Source organism: Genypterus blacodes, unplaced genomic scaffold (assembly GCF_046128005.1).
Source record: "Genypterus blacodes isolate CSIRO-AG114 ecotype Tasmania unplaced genomic scaffold, CSIRO-AGI_Gbla_v1 ptg000133l_1, whole genome shotgun sequence".
NCBI classification, from domain to species: domain Eukaryota; kingdom Metazoa; phylum Chordata; class Actinopteri; order Ophidiiformes; family Ophidiidae; genus Genypterus; species Genypterus blacodes.
Window position 1 is genome coordinate 5,920,010 of NW_027466935.1, and position 13,623 is coordinate 5,933,632.

Genomic DNA, 13,623 nt, shown 5'->3' on the forward strand with positions numbered 1-13,623 from the left:
CCCGCATTGTCATGGCGTGTAAACTGAATGTACCTACATGTGTGAATGCTGATTATCCCAGTAATTTACCAGGAAGGATGTTTCAAAAGGCCTTTAGAATTGTTTCCCTCCTAAAATTGTAGTTGTTGCATAAATGTAATCAATTAATGGATAAATGAATGAAGTAATACATTTAAAGACAATTCAGATGTTTTTTTTCTTGCATTCCAATTCTGGTAGGAAAGGTATCTATTTTTTTATTTTAATGTTGAACAGCTATTTTCTTTTTAAAGGGGAAACAGCTACAGCAAATGCTTTCTTTGAGACATTATTAAATGCAGCGGTTTTAACAATTAATTGATTATTGATGAGGTAAAGATGAAGCATTTGCTTTATGAGGCCTCCTTGTGAAACTGAAAGGGTTTTTAAAACCCAGATGTGCCTGTGTCTGCGAAACATTATCTCACAAAATAAACTGTATGACGATAGTATTTCTAAATAGAAATTCAGGTGCTACGTCAAGAGGTCTCATTTGAAACCAGCAGAAGAGCCCTTTAAAAAGGGTTGTGCAATGAGGAAGACTGTGGCCGTCTCCTGTTTTTTTTTCCTTTCTTTCCTTTTCAACTCTCTGTGGGTTTTACTGCCTTTGGGTTGCATTAGAAACACCCCACCCCCACCTGTCCCGCAGGGCCCTGGGGGGGAGGGGAGGGGGGGGGGATGTGTGAACCGAGCGCCCCCTCGCTGCCTGTGTACTTACCTTGTTTGATCTGGGCCTGTAGTGCCGGGCTGGAAGGCTGAGGAGGAGTGGCCGGAACCCTGCCAGGACTCTCTGGGGTTCCTCCTGGTCTGGGAGGCCTGCAGGAGCAAACACAAAGGAGAGACGCATCAAATATTAAAAGGACAGACAGACACTGACAAACCAAAAAACACACACACACACACACACGCACTTGTAGAAATACATTAATGCAAACAATTTCACATGATTTTTTATACTTGTTTAATTTTTAGTATGTATTTGTACGTAATCATTTTTGTCACCATGCCTTCATTTAAACACTCCATTCTTACTCAATAGATTTTTTCTGTACATTCCCAATCCATTTCATCAGCAGGATCTGTAAAAACCACGAAACGAATTGCAATAATTGTGTGAAGAGACGGGTGATCTGGCGACGGAGGACCCGTTTGGTATTGGATGTGGACGGCTCCACCATGTGGCCATTTGTAAATCCCTTCCCATATTGGCCGACCATGCCTGACTTTTATTGTTATTATGTATCAGTGCAGCATCAGTGAAGCAGTATAGGCCACACCCATATAAGGCAGTGTGAGCCAGAATTTGATGAATAATGATCAGATTGACATAAAAACATTAATATTATCTGAATTCCTCTTCGTACAAAGTCCTATATTTTTTAAAACATTTTCTAAATTAGGTAAAGCAATAAACTGTTGGCTATGTGGATGAAGGCTTGGATATTTTTCGATGTAAGGAACACATTTAGTAGCAGATGCAGACTTCATGGAGGGATGTACAACGTTCTTCCTTCCTTCCTTTCATCTTTCCTCTGTCTCTCCTTCTCTCTTTCTCGACCAGCCCCTTCTGTTTATTGTGTGCGAGATGTTTGTGTCCGAGGCTTCAAAAAATAAAACGGCCTCGCAAAGTTTCTAGACTGGATGTTGACTTCCCCCTCCATCTGTCAGTTTACAAACGAGCCCTTTCACCAGAACATCTAGGGCCAACAAAATGGTTTCTCCTTTTGTTTTTTGGGGGTTGTTATGATTTCACCGGTTTTTCTATCTATCTCCAACTCCAGCACACAGGACAGAAGCTGTTAGGGAGTCAGATAACACACACACACACACACACACACACACACACCAGACAAATCCCCCAAACGCCTTCAAATATTGACCATAGCTGACACACAGACAGACGATCTTTGTTTTACTTTATAATGAACTTTTTGAGCTTTGGTTTGTAACCCCAGACACACACACACACACACACAACTACACATTTTATCCTCTGTGTCTTGTGTCTCTTCAAACTTTCTCTCTCAGACATGGCAGTTTATTTGCCCATGGTAAGCTTAAGGACACATTTTGGGAAATTAACGAATGAAAAAAGAATGAAAGCACTTGTAGTCCCCGTCAGCTCACAAACACAACAAAGGCATTACAGTTTTACACACACTCTACCAAATAAAGACGCGACAACTCCAGCGTGAACTCCAGCTTGGACACGAGGTGCAAAGGATGAGGAAATCTAATTTTCCCCCAACAAATACCAACCGGCAGCCGGTCTCTATCATTTATTCTGCTTCTTGCCTTCTCTCTCTCTCTCTCCAGCTGTTTACCGCCATAACCATTTCATCAACCTTGGACAGGGCGAGCGAGGAAGCAGACGCCAGACAGGGAACTCGGTAGCAGGATCTCCACATCGTGTTCAATCCAGCACAATAAGAGCTCACACAGACTAAACAATCACCTTCAGATGTGTATCTCTGTTTCTCTCTCTCTCTCACACATACACACACACACACACACACACACACCTCAGCTTCATCTTAGAACAGGTATTGTGTATTCGTTCAGTGTTAGGACTTCTACAACAGCTTGTTTTGTGTGTGCTTGATTTAAACTGGAGGATCTGATTAGAAGGAAGGGGTTTTATTTTTCTAACCACCAACTGTTTGCTTGTGTGTTATTCGCTTGCTTTACCTGGTCGGCGCCTTCTTCATGTGCTCTCCGACAAAGGTGGCGTTGGTCATTCCCATCAGAGTGTTAGCCAGTGAGATGACTGACAGGAGGTGCTGCGTGGTCACCGCCCTGGAGACGCCGTACGTCCCCTTACCCACGATGTCTGTCAGAGTCAGCTTCCTGCCGGTCGCCAGGGACAACTGGCGCAGCAAAGACTCCTGGAAAAACAGAGAGAGACGTGGACAGAGAGGTTTACATCCAGTTCACGTTAAATCAAGGGGGCGGTGAGTTTGACAGACAGACAGGCAGGCGGGCGGGTACCTTAAACGTGGGCAGCATGAGCGACATGTGTCCTCCTCTGGAGATGAGGCCGAAGGAGATCGGGCAGTGTGGCCTGAGCATACCCAGCCTGTCCTGACAGATGCCGTCCAGCTGTGCGTTGAGTCCCCAGGCGTGCAGGCAGGACATGAAGAGTTTGGCCGTATCCATGGTGAGGTTGTACTCCAGCAGACTCAGCGACTTGGACTTCTCCTCCCGCCTCCTCATCTCCTCCTCTTCCTCCTCGTCTTCGTCTAGCAGGTGTTCTTTGATTGTCTCCTTCATGGTCTCCTTCACCTAGTTCACAGGAAGGAATCAGATCCTTGCCATAAGATCCCCCTGGTTCCTTTTATGTTTGGCTCAACTTGCCCTTTTTTATTTCCCTGACCTGTTTGAAGATCTTGTTGAAGGAGCCGCCCTTGTCCGTGCCGCTCTGGCTCTTCTGCAGGGTTTCCGGGGAGACCAGTATTGGGTTGGGTCTCTGAGCTTCCTCCGTCAGCAGCTGGATGATCACCGCCTCGACGTCGAAGAACAACACGTGCATGTCGGGGTCCGTCACGTTTGTCTTCATAGCCTGGACCACCAGGGCGTTGTGGGAGTACTTTGGCAGGTTGCCCTAAAGGAGAGGAAGAAGAAATGCAAAGTCATAAGATAGTAACGTTGTTCATTGTAGTTATTAGGCTTTAACGGGGGGGGGGGTAGTCCAGTGTGTTGTGACATGGAGAAATTTGACACACACACACACACACACACACACACACACACACACACACACACACACACACACACACACACACACACACACACACACACACACACACACACACACACACACACACACACACACACAGAGAGAGAGAGAGACACACACAGACACATAAATCCGATACTCTTTTACCCTTAGGAAAGGAAAGTCTTTTCTGACCTGAGACGTGTGTGTGTGTGCGTGTGTGTGTGTGTGTAGGAGGAGACAGAGGAAGCTGTTGCCTCCTATCACCCAATGCCACAACATAATCTACTTTTTTTGAACAAATGTATCAAACTAATGTCACACAGTTGTCAGAGTGTTGTGTTAATGGTATGCCTGTGTCGTCTTTCCTCTCTCATGCCTTTCTCATTCGCTGTGTGTGTGTGTTGTGTGGTGGATAACACCTGCCATCTAGAGGTCAATAGCCACATTACACACACAGAGACAAAGGATGTGGACTGCTGATAATCACAGCTTTCCTTAAACTGTAACATAAGAAACCAAAGTATATCAGCAGGCGATTATTATTAACTTATTCCACTGAAGTAGTTTGGGCAGATTGTGTGTGTGTGTGTGTGTGTGTGTGTGTGTGTGTGTGTGTGTGTGTGTGTGTGTGTGTGTGTGTGTGTGTGTGTGTGTGTGTGTACCTTGTCAGCATTGTCCGCAGCCAGCAGGTTGGTGGCCAGCGTCTGCAGTTTATGTTGAGCCATGTTCTTCAGGGCTGCCAGGCTGCGGCGAGTCATGGCCTGTTTCAGGTTTACTGCGGCGTGACTAAGAGTGTCAACAGTGGCCGGCGTCACCTCATCACAGGCGTTCAGGATTTCTATCGCCGTTATGCCCATCACACAGCGGTCCAACGCTCCTGGAAACACACGCAAACACTTGTCAACACTTTCGCCTGTTTGAGACGAGGTTGCGCCGAGACTCGAACTTTCAGCAAAATGGACTTTGTGATGCAGCGGAGAGAGGCTTGAACAAGTGAAATGGCCCATCTACACAGTGTGCGTCACATGTAATGCGTGTCACTCGCCCATGATGGAGGGAGGGAGGGAGGAAAGGAGGGAGGGAGGGAGGGAGAGGGAGAGAGAGATCATGAAAAGACAGTATTTTGTGGGTCAACCCAAGTCTGTGCTGGCTTCACTCCATAACACTTCCCTTCCTCTCCTTCCTGTGTCCTCTAACCTGTTCAAATGTTCCTCTCACCCACCTCTTCCTCGTTTCCCCTACTCTCCTCCTCCTCCTCGTCTCTAATCTGCCTCTCTGTGTTAATGTGACGTGTTTACCGCTCTAACTAACAGCTCATTATGGCAAACGGGTGCTTTGTCAATAGCGGCTGCTTCATTTGTGCCCGGCCTGCTTCAAACAAAGATGTCCGACGTGCCCGGCCAACTTTCTAAAAAGGGGGAGGGGCTACAACACAGCGCTTATTTAGCTTGATGCTGTGTACTTAGTATGACTTTTTAATGAATAAACCATTCTCTCAATTTCTCTCAATCTCACTCTTCTTGTCCTCGCAATTGCCTCTCGACTCTCTAGTCACACTTGAACAGGACAGTGGTCACAGATTCACACAGATTGTTTTCTATCTGTTCACAGAGAAGTGAGAGATTTAGACAGAGCGGGTAGGAGAGAGAGATGTCGTTTGCAGTAGACGGCGCCGACATCTGTATTGGCTCTGGTATTGAGTGAGAGGAGAAGTGGCAGTTCTCAAATGGGCTGAGAAGAGCCAATACACACCACAAAGAGACCTGGGACACCAATATATCAGTGTGTGTGTGTGTGTGTGTGAGAGAGGGAGAGAGAGAGAGGTGAGGGGCCTGTGAGTCATGGTCCAATTACATGTCCAATGCCTGACTACACACACACACACCTTCCTTAATTTCACACTTAGCTACCCTGCAATCTCCAGTGCTGTTACTACCACCACACACACACACACACACACACACACACACACACACACACACACACACACACACACACACACACACACACACACACACACACACACACACACACACACACACACACACACACACACACACACACACACACACACACACACACACACACACACACACACACACACACACACTATGAGTTATAAACATTATGTTAATTTACAGATGACATAATCACAATTCCTCTCTTTGACTCGACGGTTCTCACCTGTGTCCATCTGCCACACGTAGACGGAGCCGTCGGAGCATCCCACCACCAAGTAGTCGTCCGCTGGCCGCCATTTGATGACTTGGATGGGAAAAAGGTGTCGCGACGCCAGCATGATGCACTTCTTCTCCCTCAGACTGAGCAGACCGACAGAGTGATCGCTGGCCACAGAGCAGACACAGTGCTGCACCCGAGTCTGGACACACACAGGACGGAATGCACCAGGGATTAAACTACAAGAACTTCCAACTGCCATTCGTGTTCTTTGCTGGGGTTACAAAACAGGAACAAATTCACCTACAGTACAGACCGACCAACCACTAAAGCAAGACGACAACAAACAAACATAAGTGTCATGTCGATGCCTTACACTGCAGTTCTCAGGTGGCATGATGAGCTGGGTGATCTCTCCTCCGTGAACACAGAAGATGTGTTTCATCTCGCCGGTGAAAATGTCCCAAACAATGACGGAGAAGTCAACTCCTCCAGACACCAGGGAGCGCTGGTCGTACCTCGGGGAAATCTGGTATGGATACAGGACGCAGGTGACTTTGTTCCTGTGACCACGCAGGGTACGATGAGGAGGCCAGCCTGGAGGAAAGGATGGAGGGAGAGTGGATAAGCATTATTATTATGATTAATACTCATTTAAACCGACAATCAAAATGAGTTGAATGGATATGTTTTTGCTGGTCAGGAGGTCTGACCTCTCCTGAGCATGTGCTCCCCCTGCAGCAGCTGAACTATGGCCGTCTGTGTAGCAGGAACCAGGATGATGCTGCCATCTTCTCTCCCACACACCAGTCGACCCTGAGAGGGGATGTAAACGCTGGCTGTCACCTGAGGAAACAAACAAAGTAATTACATCACAAACCCAGACATCAGAGAAGGACAGGGACTTTGAAAGATTTCTGCATGATCCTGAAGGTTTACCAAAAGATTATGGAGAACAGAAACAGTGAAGCAAATAACAGTACTATTTACAAAGTAGAGATTTAAATAAACTGGTTATTCCATATTCTCAATATATGAAATGCATCAATATTGATTGATTTTCCAACTGTAAATGTGACTTAGGTGTGTTTCTGGCTAAAAGGTGCAGTGGACCAGCACTGTGTGTGACTTCACACCTTAATGGGTTCTTCTCTTCCAGGCAGGACGCTGAGCTGATCGATGATCCCTGAAGACACTGGGGTCAATTTATCAAAGGACTCCTGAAGACTGATTGTGGAGGAAATCTGCAGCTCTGAGAGAGGCAGCAGGAGAGACAGGCACAGAGAGAGATGGACAGAGAGAGTGAGAGATAGGGACAGGCCGAGACAGACTGTGAGAGCCAGCAGAGTAGTTTTAGTTTCTAGATAATTGCCACGAGATGTCCCCCGTGTTCCGCCATGTCTACATATGCAGACTCTGGTGGATGCAGCGCGTCAATTGAGGAACAAACCTTTGTGTCCTTGTCCTTACCTGAGGCAGAGGTTATCTGCAGAGGTGATGTGTCCGGGATGCTCCACAGTGTCAGTCGACCGGCTGAGTCTCCTTGGATCAGCAGCTTGTGAAACGGCTCCCGACGTCCGAAAAAGAACCGAGTGACAGGAGGGCAGATCAGCAGCTGCAGGTTTAAACAAAAAGAGTCAATTCCTTAATTCAAACAATCCTATGGTCTCCAAAATTTGCAAACTCTGCTACTACCGTTTTTGTTTTTTTTTGTCTCTCTGAAGGAAAACACAAGATTGGATTCATATAAAGAAGCTATGTAACATTCAAAGTAAAGGCTGATTTAAACAATTTGCACTATAAAACACTTTTTGTAACTGGGGCTAGCTGATTTGTTTGATTTCCTCTCTGGCAGACCAGCAGCACTTTTAGGAGTAACGTGGATCCACTAACTGAGCCATAAGCTCTGGATACAAGAGAACTCCAAGTGTCTAAATGTGTGGAGGAAGCTCCCTGGTGCTGGACTGGGAAAGTCAGGAAACAGTGATAAGAGAAGTGTCAAAAATCACTGGATCCATAGTCTTAGCCAGAGAAGAGAAAAAGAAAACCTGTCTCCATCACTGAACCTTCAAATCAGCTGGTTTGGATGTTCAGCTGGGGCCTGGGTTTCACTTTGAGATCCCAGGTCCCAGGTGTAGGTTGACCATAATTAATGATTATAACCTGCAAAAGATATAACTGCATGACATACTTTCAGGAGTAATGGTAGAGATGGGAGTAAGGCAGCATAACTTTTTTGGTATTAAAAAAAGGACAATCCACTCCAAAATAGAATTCTCTCCCAACGGCCCATGATTTAGAGTTCCCATTGTAATTTTGACATATTCAAAAATTCAAGTTTCTTATGCTGCATTTATAACACGCTCAGAGCCGTATGTTTTGGAAAAGACAAAATTGTCCCCGAGGCTCTCCTATCACCGATATATCACAGAGATATCAGCGTCTATGTAGGTCGATATCTCAAATAAACATTTCCACTTCATTTTCTTGCATACTTCAACCAGATTTAGCAAAATTCAGGTTAATATATTATTATTGTTTGTGTCATTTACAGCTAAAGTACTAAGACGCTGACTCGGAGCCTAGAGTTATGATTTGAGAAGAATTATGAGTTCGGGTTTTCACCTCTTTTACTGAAGAACGTCAAGTCAGAAACGTCAGAAACAATAGTATAACATGCAATGATCAGTTACATAATAATTCCAAAAACTAATTTCCTGTTTCTGTTCTGAAGACATGGTCTAAATGCAGCATTGTCTGAAAAGATTCACTGTATGGGAATATAACGGCAAGATTAAGCCTTACAAATTCTTTTTTGGGATGGACTCGTCTCAAAGTTGTTGAGGTTTGTCTAGATAAAGGTGAACCTGTGAGGTAGCAGTGGTGAACATCATGCTGTGAAGGGTCTGGAAATTACTTATGAACATCCTCAGTTTTATTGGCTCGTCTCATTTAACGGTACTATGGTTTCTAAACTGAAAGTGCCAAAACAAAGCTCTAGTCTAGAACAGGAAGGAACCCCCCCCCCCCCCATAACTTTCTGTGTAATTGGTAGGTTTGTGCCATTTTCTTAAACCTTTGGAGTCTTACAAATACTAGTGTGTGATTGATACTGTGGATGTTTCTACAGGGACACACAACAAACAAAAATGCTGTTTCCATAATAGTTTGAATAATCTAATCAAACTAGATTACATGACAATCAAGTCTGGAAGAAGAACATTTTAGGGGATAGATTTGTGATGGCACATTTACAGGCTCATTTATGAAACGAGACACTACTTGAGCCTGGAAAATAAGTCAATTTGGGAAAAACATCATTTGATGGATTCCTACACCCTTGGTCGGCCATTTAAGGCCTCCATTCTGATTTCTTTAACCTCCTTCCTTTAGCTTTCTTGTTCCTTCCTTCTCATGTTGTGCTTCCCATTTATTTGACCCCTTCTGTCATTCTCTCTATTTCCTTTGTCAAAAATGACTTTTGGTGATTTAATGGACTCCGTAACAAAATGGTAACAACAGATTATTGGTGACGGAGAGCCATTTGCAGCAGGTGTAGGCGAGTCGAGTGTTTTTAGGCTCCATCCCAAGAATGAGGATGGAAACATCATGTCAGAATCACCTAAAACATGTTAAATGTACAGAGTGAAGAGAAATGGCTGCTGGGTAAAACCTTTTGGTTACTGCAGGTCAGAGTCAATGCAAAGTGCCACCAAAAGAGCATTTGTTTTTTGTTTTTTTAAAACACACTGTTGTTGAAACACACAAACTCACACAAACCAAACCACATTTTAATTTAAGATGTGGAAAAGTAATGCAAACAGAGACTTTTACAGCAGATCCACAGAAAGTAGATGGACGGTAAAAAATCTCCACAAAGATCAGACCTGGATCAAAAACTCTGCACAAGACGGGTGAGGTTAGCCACCCATCTTTCAGCTGTTTGGGTGAAAATATACAAATGGAAATGGACTAAAATTTGAAAATAGGTCAAGATCAATGTAACATGTCCTGCTGCCAATGCATGGGGAATATATTGAATGCATACGTTACACGAAATAGGGCTATACATTAGACATCTGTATGTATATGACTATTCTTGATGATATGTATTAAAGTAGTATGTGGGTGCTCATGTGGAATAATAAAAGCTAAATAAAAGCTAATATATAGAAAATTGCTGATATATCATTCATATTCACAATTTATTTTCATGAAGCATGTATTTATATTTCATATTCTGTAATGAAAGCAGTGGTAAGGTTGTAGCGGTGCATTTCTACCTCATTCTCAATCCTGTTATTGGAGTTGAAAATGACACAGCCATAGGATAACAATACCCAAAAAGGTTCCAACTAACATCAAAATGATTTAAAAAGAAATTTTAACCCAGGTCTGCTAGAGTTCACACCATTTCCTCTTGTCCTGTGTGTAAATACTAAATAATTCTATTATCAGATTGTAGTTTTCTTACGCTGAGCTGACTTCAAAGTGAAGAATTAATTGGGTTAGACAGATTCTACATTTGGACTCGTTTCCTAAAAACATTGGCAAGTTTTGTTAGTATTACTTTCTGAAAACAACTAACTTTACACTTGTGGCCTGAAGCCGAAACATTTGTTGTGCAGTGTGACAGGTGACTGGTGAAGGAAAACAAACGAGCAGGACGTCGTCTCAGTCTGCCTCTCTATTCCAAATCGGTCTATCGGTTTGTTTCTAAGTGGAAAAGCAGCTTGGGGACTTTGCATGCATCTTCATCGAGTGTGAAGACAGATGAGGAGGGTAATGGTGCTTTTGGAAGAGGAGCTTTTGTTTTAGTGGGAGCAGAGCATGAAACCAGGTGAACCAGGTGAGTCACTCAAACAGGAAGGAGACCAAAGAGAAGAGCAAACAGAGCAGGAGCCTCAGCGTCTGCAGCAAATACCAACTGGACCACAGAACAACTCATCAAACGCTACATTCATCTTCTATTTTCATTCTTCATTCTTCTTATATATCTTCCTAGCTTATAGTACTTGTCATTAACTATCAACTGCAAACCTATTAACTATTACATAACAAAATGTTGCAGCTGGAGTTTCAATTTCTATGACTGAACCAAGTAGCCAGCTTATTAGAGTCTAATGTTGAACTATGTGTTTTTGTAAAGAGAATCATTCAGGGACGGAGTGACTGTGATCCAGTGAGTAGACCCTGATGTTTTCACTCAGTGCTCCTGTTTTGATCTCAGTGTGCTCCTCTCCTCGCTAATCGTCACTTTCTGACCAAACTGCAAAGTCACAGCCCATCAAGTACACTGTAAACATTCCTCAAATGCTAACTAAAAATGAAGATTCCCACTTTATATAAGTGTCAGAGACATCACGCTATTCTGGAGACATTGTGCCTGACAGCAGTTTCATCGATTTCTTTGAAAATCGTCCTGCAGCAAATTGAAAATTGCTGCAGATAGATGAGCAATCAGTCCATGAGGGGCCTCAGTCATCATTGGATTCTGGACGGCGTTTATTTTCAATGATATTCTAATAAATCTTCCTGCTGACACCTGGGTTTAAAGGTCAATTCCGTTTATACTGCCGTTACATGCATAAGGCCTGATTTGTAGTTTTAATATTTACGTGTAAACAACCGATTTCAAGAGATAGTTGTTGGCATAGACAATGATTTCTAAAGACGTTGCAGTATATTTGTAAAATGCTTTTTTGCAGCTCGGTCCAGAAAGTGAAAACCTGCATTCCTGCATTTTTTTTTTTCTGGGGCTTACTGGCGCCTCTAAAGGCCGGTGGCGATATAGCAGCTCTGGGGTGTAAAGTTCCAAGTGGCACCCGCTTGCAGGGAGGCATATCACCTCCACAACCACCTTTTCTTCCTCCTCCTCATCATCACCTCCTGCTCCCTCCTTCTGACAGGAGGGAGGAAGTCGGAGGAGGAAGGGGTACGGCAGCGTCAGAATACAGAACAAAAACAAAACAATGACAAAGTACAGACAACAAATTAAGACAAATAAAAATTAATACACACAGATCTACAACATACTGAAAGTTGAGAGTATTAAATTAAAGCATAAAGACACAGAACACTGAGGGCCAGATGTACCTACATGGTACACGCAGCGCAAATGAGTGTTATTATGCGTTTCACAATCTAATTTACCAAGGTTGCACCTAATTACACAATCAGCAAAAGTGCCCACCTGCTGAGGACATTAAGCATAAGAAAGAGTTAAAAATGTGTAGTTGAACTGTGGAATCTGTCCAACATGAAGCCCACAACCAGCAACAATTTAGCGATTCATACCTCTAGTTGCTAAGCTCACTCAAAGAGCCAATTCTCTGGAGAGCATGAATGTGTTCACTAAGTTCAAACAGGGATCATTATATTCAATACAATAATAAAGAATGTGTGAAGGTCTTGTGGATGACTTTGATCAATCAGATGAAGTGTATTTGTGTGTGAATACCTCAGGTGGAAATGCATTGTGATGAGAACGCTACCCCAGCAGATCTATTATGTAACTCTGAGTTTAACAGCTGCAGGTCTAATCCATGTGTGTGAAGTGATCCGTAATAAATATTAGAGGAGATTATAGATGAAGTTTGTAAAGATGAGGCTGCTATAGAATCCCTGCAGTGCTGCTGCTCCCCACACTGAGGGGGGATCTAGTAAATTAAGCTGAAGCTTGATTAGAATGATGATTTGTACATGAATAAATCATATGCGTGATGTTTAGAAGAGAACCTTTGGCAAATAGGAAAAAACTTTTAAATGTTAGATGGATTTAAGTGTTTATAATGAATTGATTAATTGCACATTTCTCAATCTATGAACTGATTTAGTATGATGGTTCTTTCATTCCACAAAGGAGCAACTGTTTTTTTCAGATCTTAGCAAATAGCTTTCAACTGTTATGACCGAATTTTGGGGAAAAACGGAAGAATTTACACTCAGAGAACCTATAATTGAATTTTGTCACAATGACCTGTCCTTTAAAAACAATGATTGGAAAAAAACAACCGACAGATGAAACAAAATAGAATAACTCTCTCAAGTTCAACAGTAACACTGTAAGTATTTCAACTCATATCCTGAAAAACACTCAAAATCTGCAGATTCCCTAGACTGTGCAGTGAACAAGTCTGCTGGCTCTTCCTGTATGTTTTTTTAAGTGTAATGATTGCGCACACAGAGAACTAACCTCTAACTCTTCATGCCACAGCAAACCAAAGTCACTTGCTTTGTTATTTCCAAAGATCAGAGGCCTTTTGGAGCCTGAACTCACCTGTTTGTCGGTGCGCTCTGCCATCTTGTAAATCAGCGGAGGGATGGAGGCTTCTTTGGTTTTCCCAACATCACTGCGGAAATGCTCACTAGCAGGCAGGCAGCTGGAAAACACACACACAAAACACAGATTTATTTCAAGAATACATTTTTCATACAAAGAATGTATAAAACACAGAAACAAAGTGGGGTTTAAGATTTCGGGGAAATCTTGTATTGTACCCAAACATAATAAATGTAAACACCATGACCAGAATAGTGTTCCTTTAAAATGATTTGCCTGATAATGTTCTGACAAGTGACTGTCTTCCTGAGGTGAAAGTGAAGTAGGAAACACACTTGTAGGCTTTTAAGACAATGTCACGTCATTTCGTATTACAAAGTTTATTTTTCAGGTTTACTCTTGGCCTCATTCTTATTTGCATGTTTCA

The 13,623-nt window shown here is 43.1% G+C and overlaps 1 protein-coding gene across 1 annotated transcript in view; it reads right to left on the minus strand.

Moving 5' to 3' along the window:
- The window catches only part of wdr7 (WD repeat domain 7), a 54,757-nt gene that overhangs the window by 37,153 nt on the left and 3,981 nt on the right, over positions 1-13,623 (minus strand). The window contains exons 9-19 of the mRNA XM_076163680.1: positions 13,194-13,296; positions 7,385-7,529; positions 7,051-7,166; positions 6,628-6,760; positions 6,291-6,511; positions 5,921-6,116; positions 4,399-4,613; positions 3,392-3,619; positions 3,007-3,300; positions 2,707-2,903; positions 737-834 (exon numbers count right to left, since the gene is read on the minus strand). Coding sequence (XP_076019795.1) covers positions 737-834; positions 2,707-2,903; positions 3,007-3,300; positions 3,392-3,619; positions 4,399-4,613; positions 5,921-6,116; positions 6,291-6,511; positions 6,628-6,760; positions 7,051-7,166; positions 7,385-7,529; positions 13,194-13,296 — 1,946 coding nt within the window. The remainder of the gene's footprint in view (positions 1-736; positions 835-2,706; positions 2,904-3,006; positions 3,301-3,391; positions 3,620-4,398; positions 4,614-5,920; positions 6,117-6,290; positions 6,512-6,627; positions 6,761-7,050; positions 7,167-7,384; positions 7,530-13,193; positions 13,297-13,623) is intronic.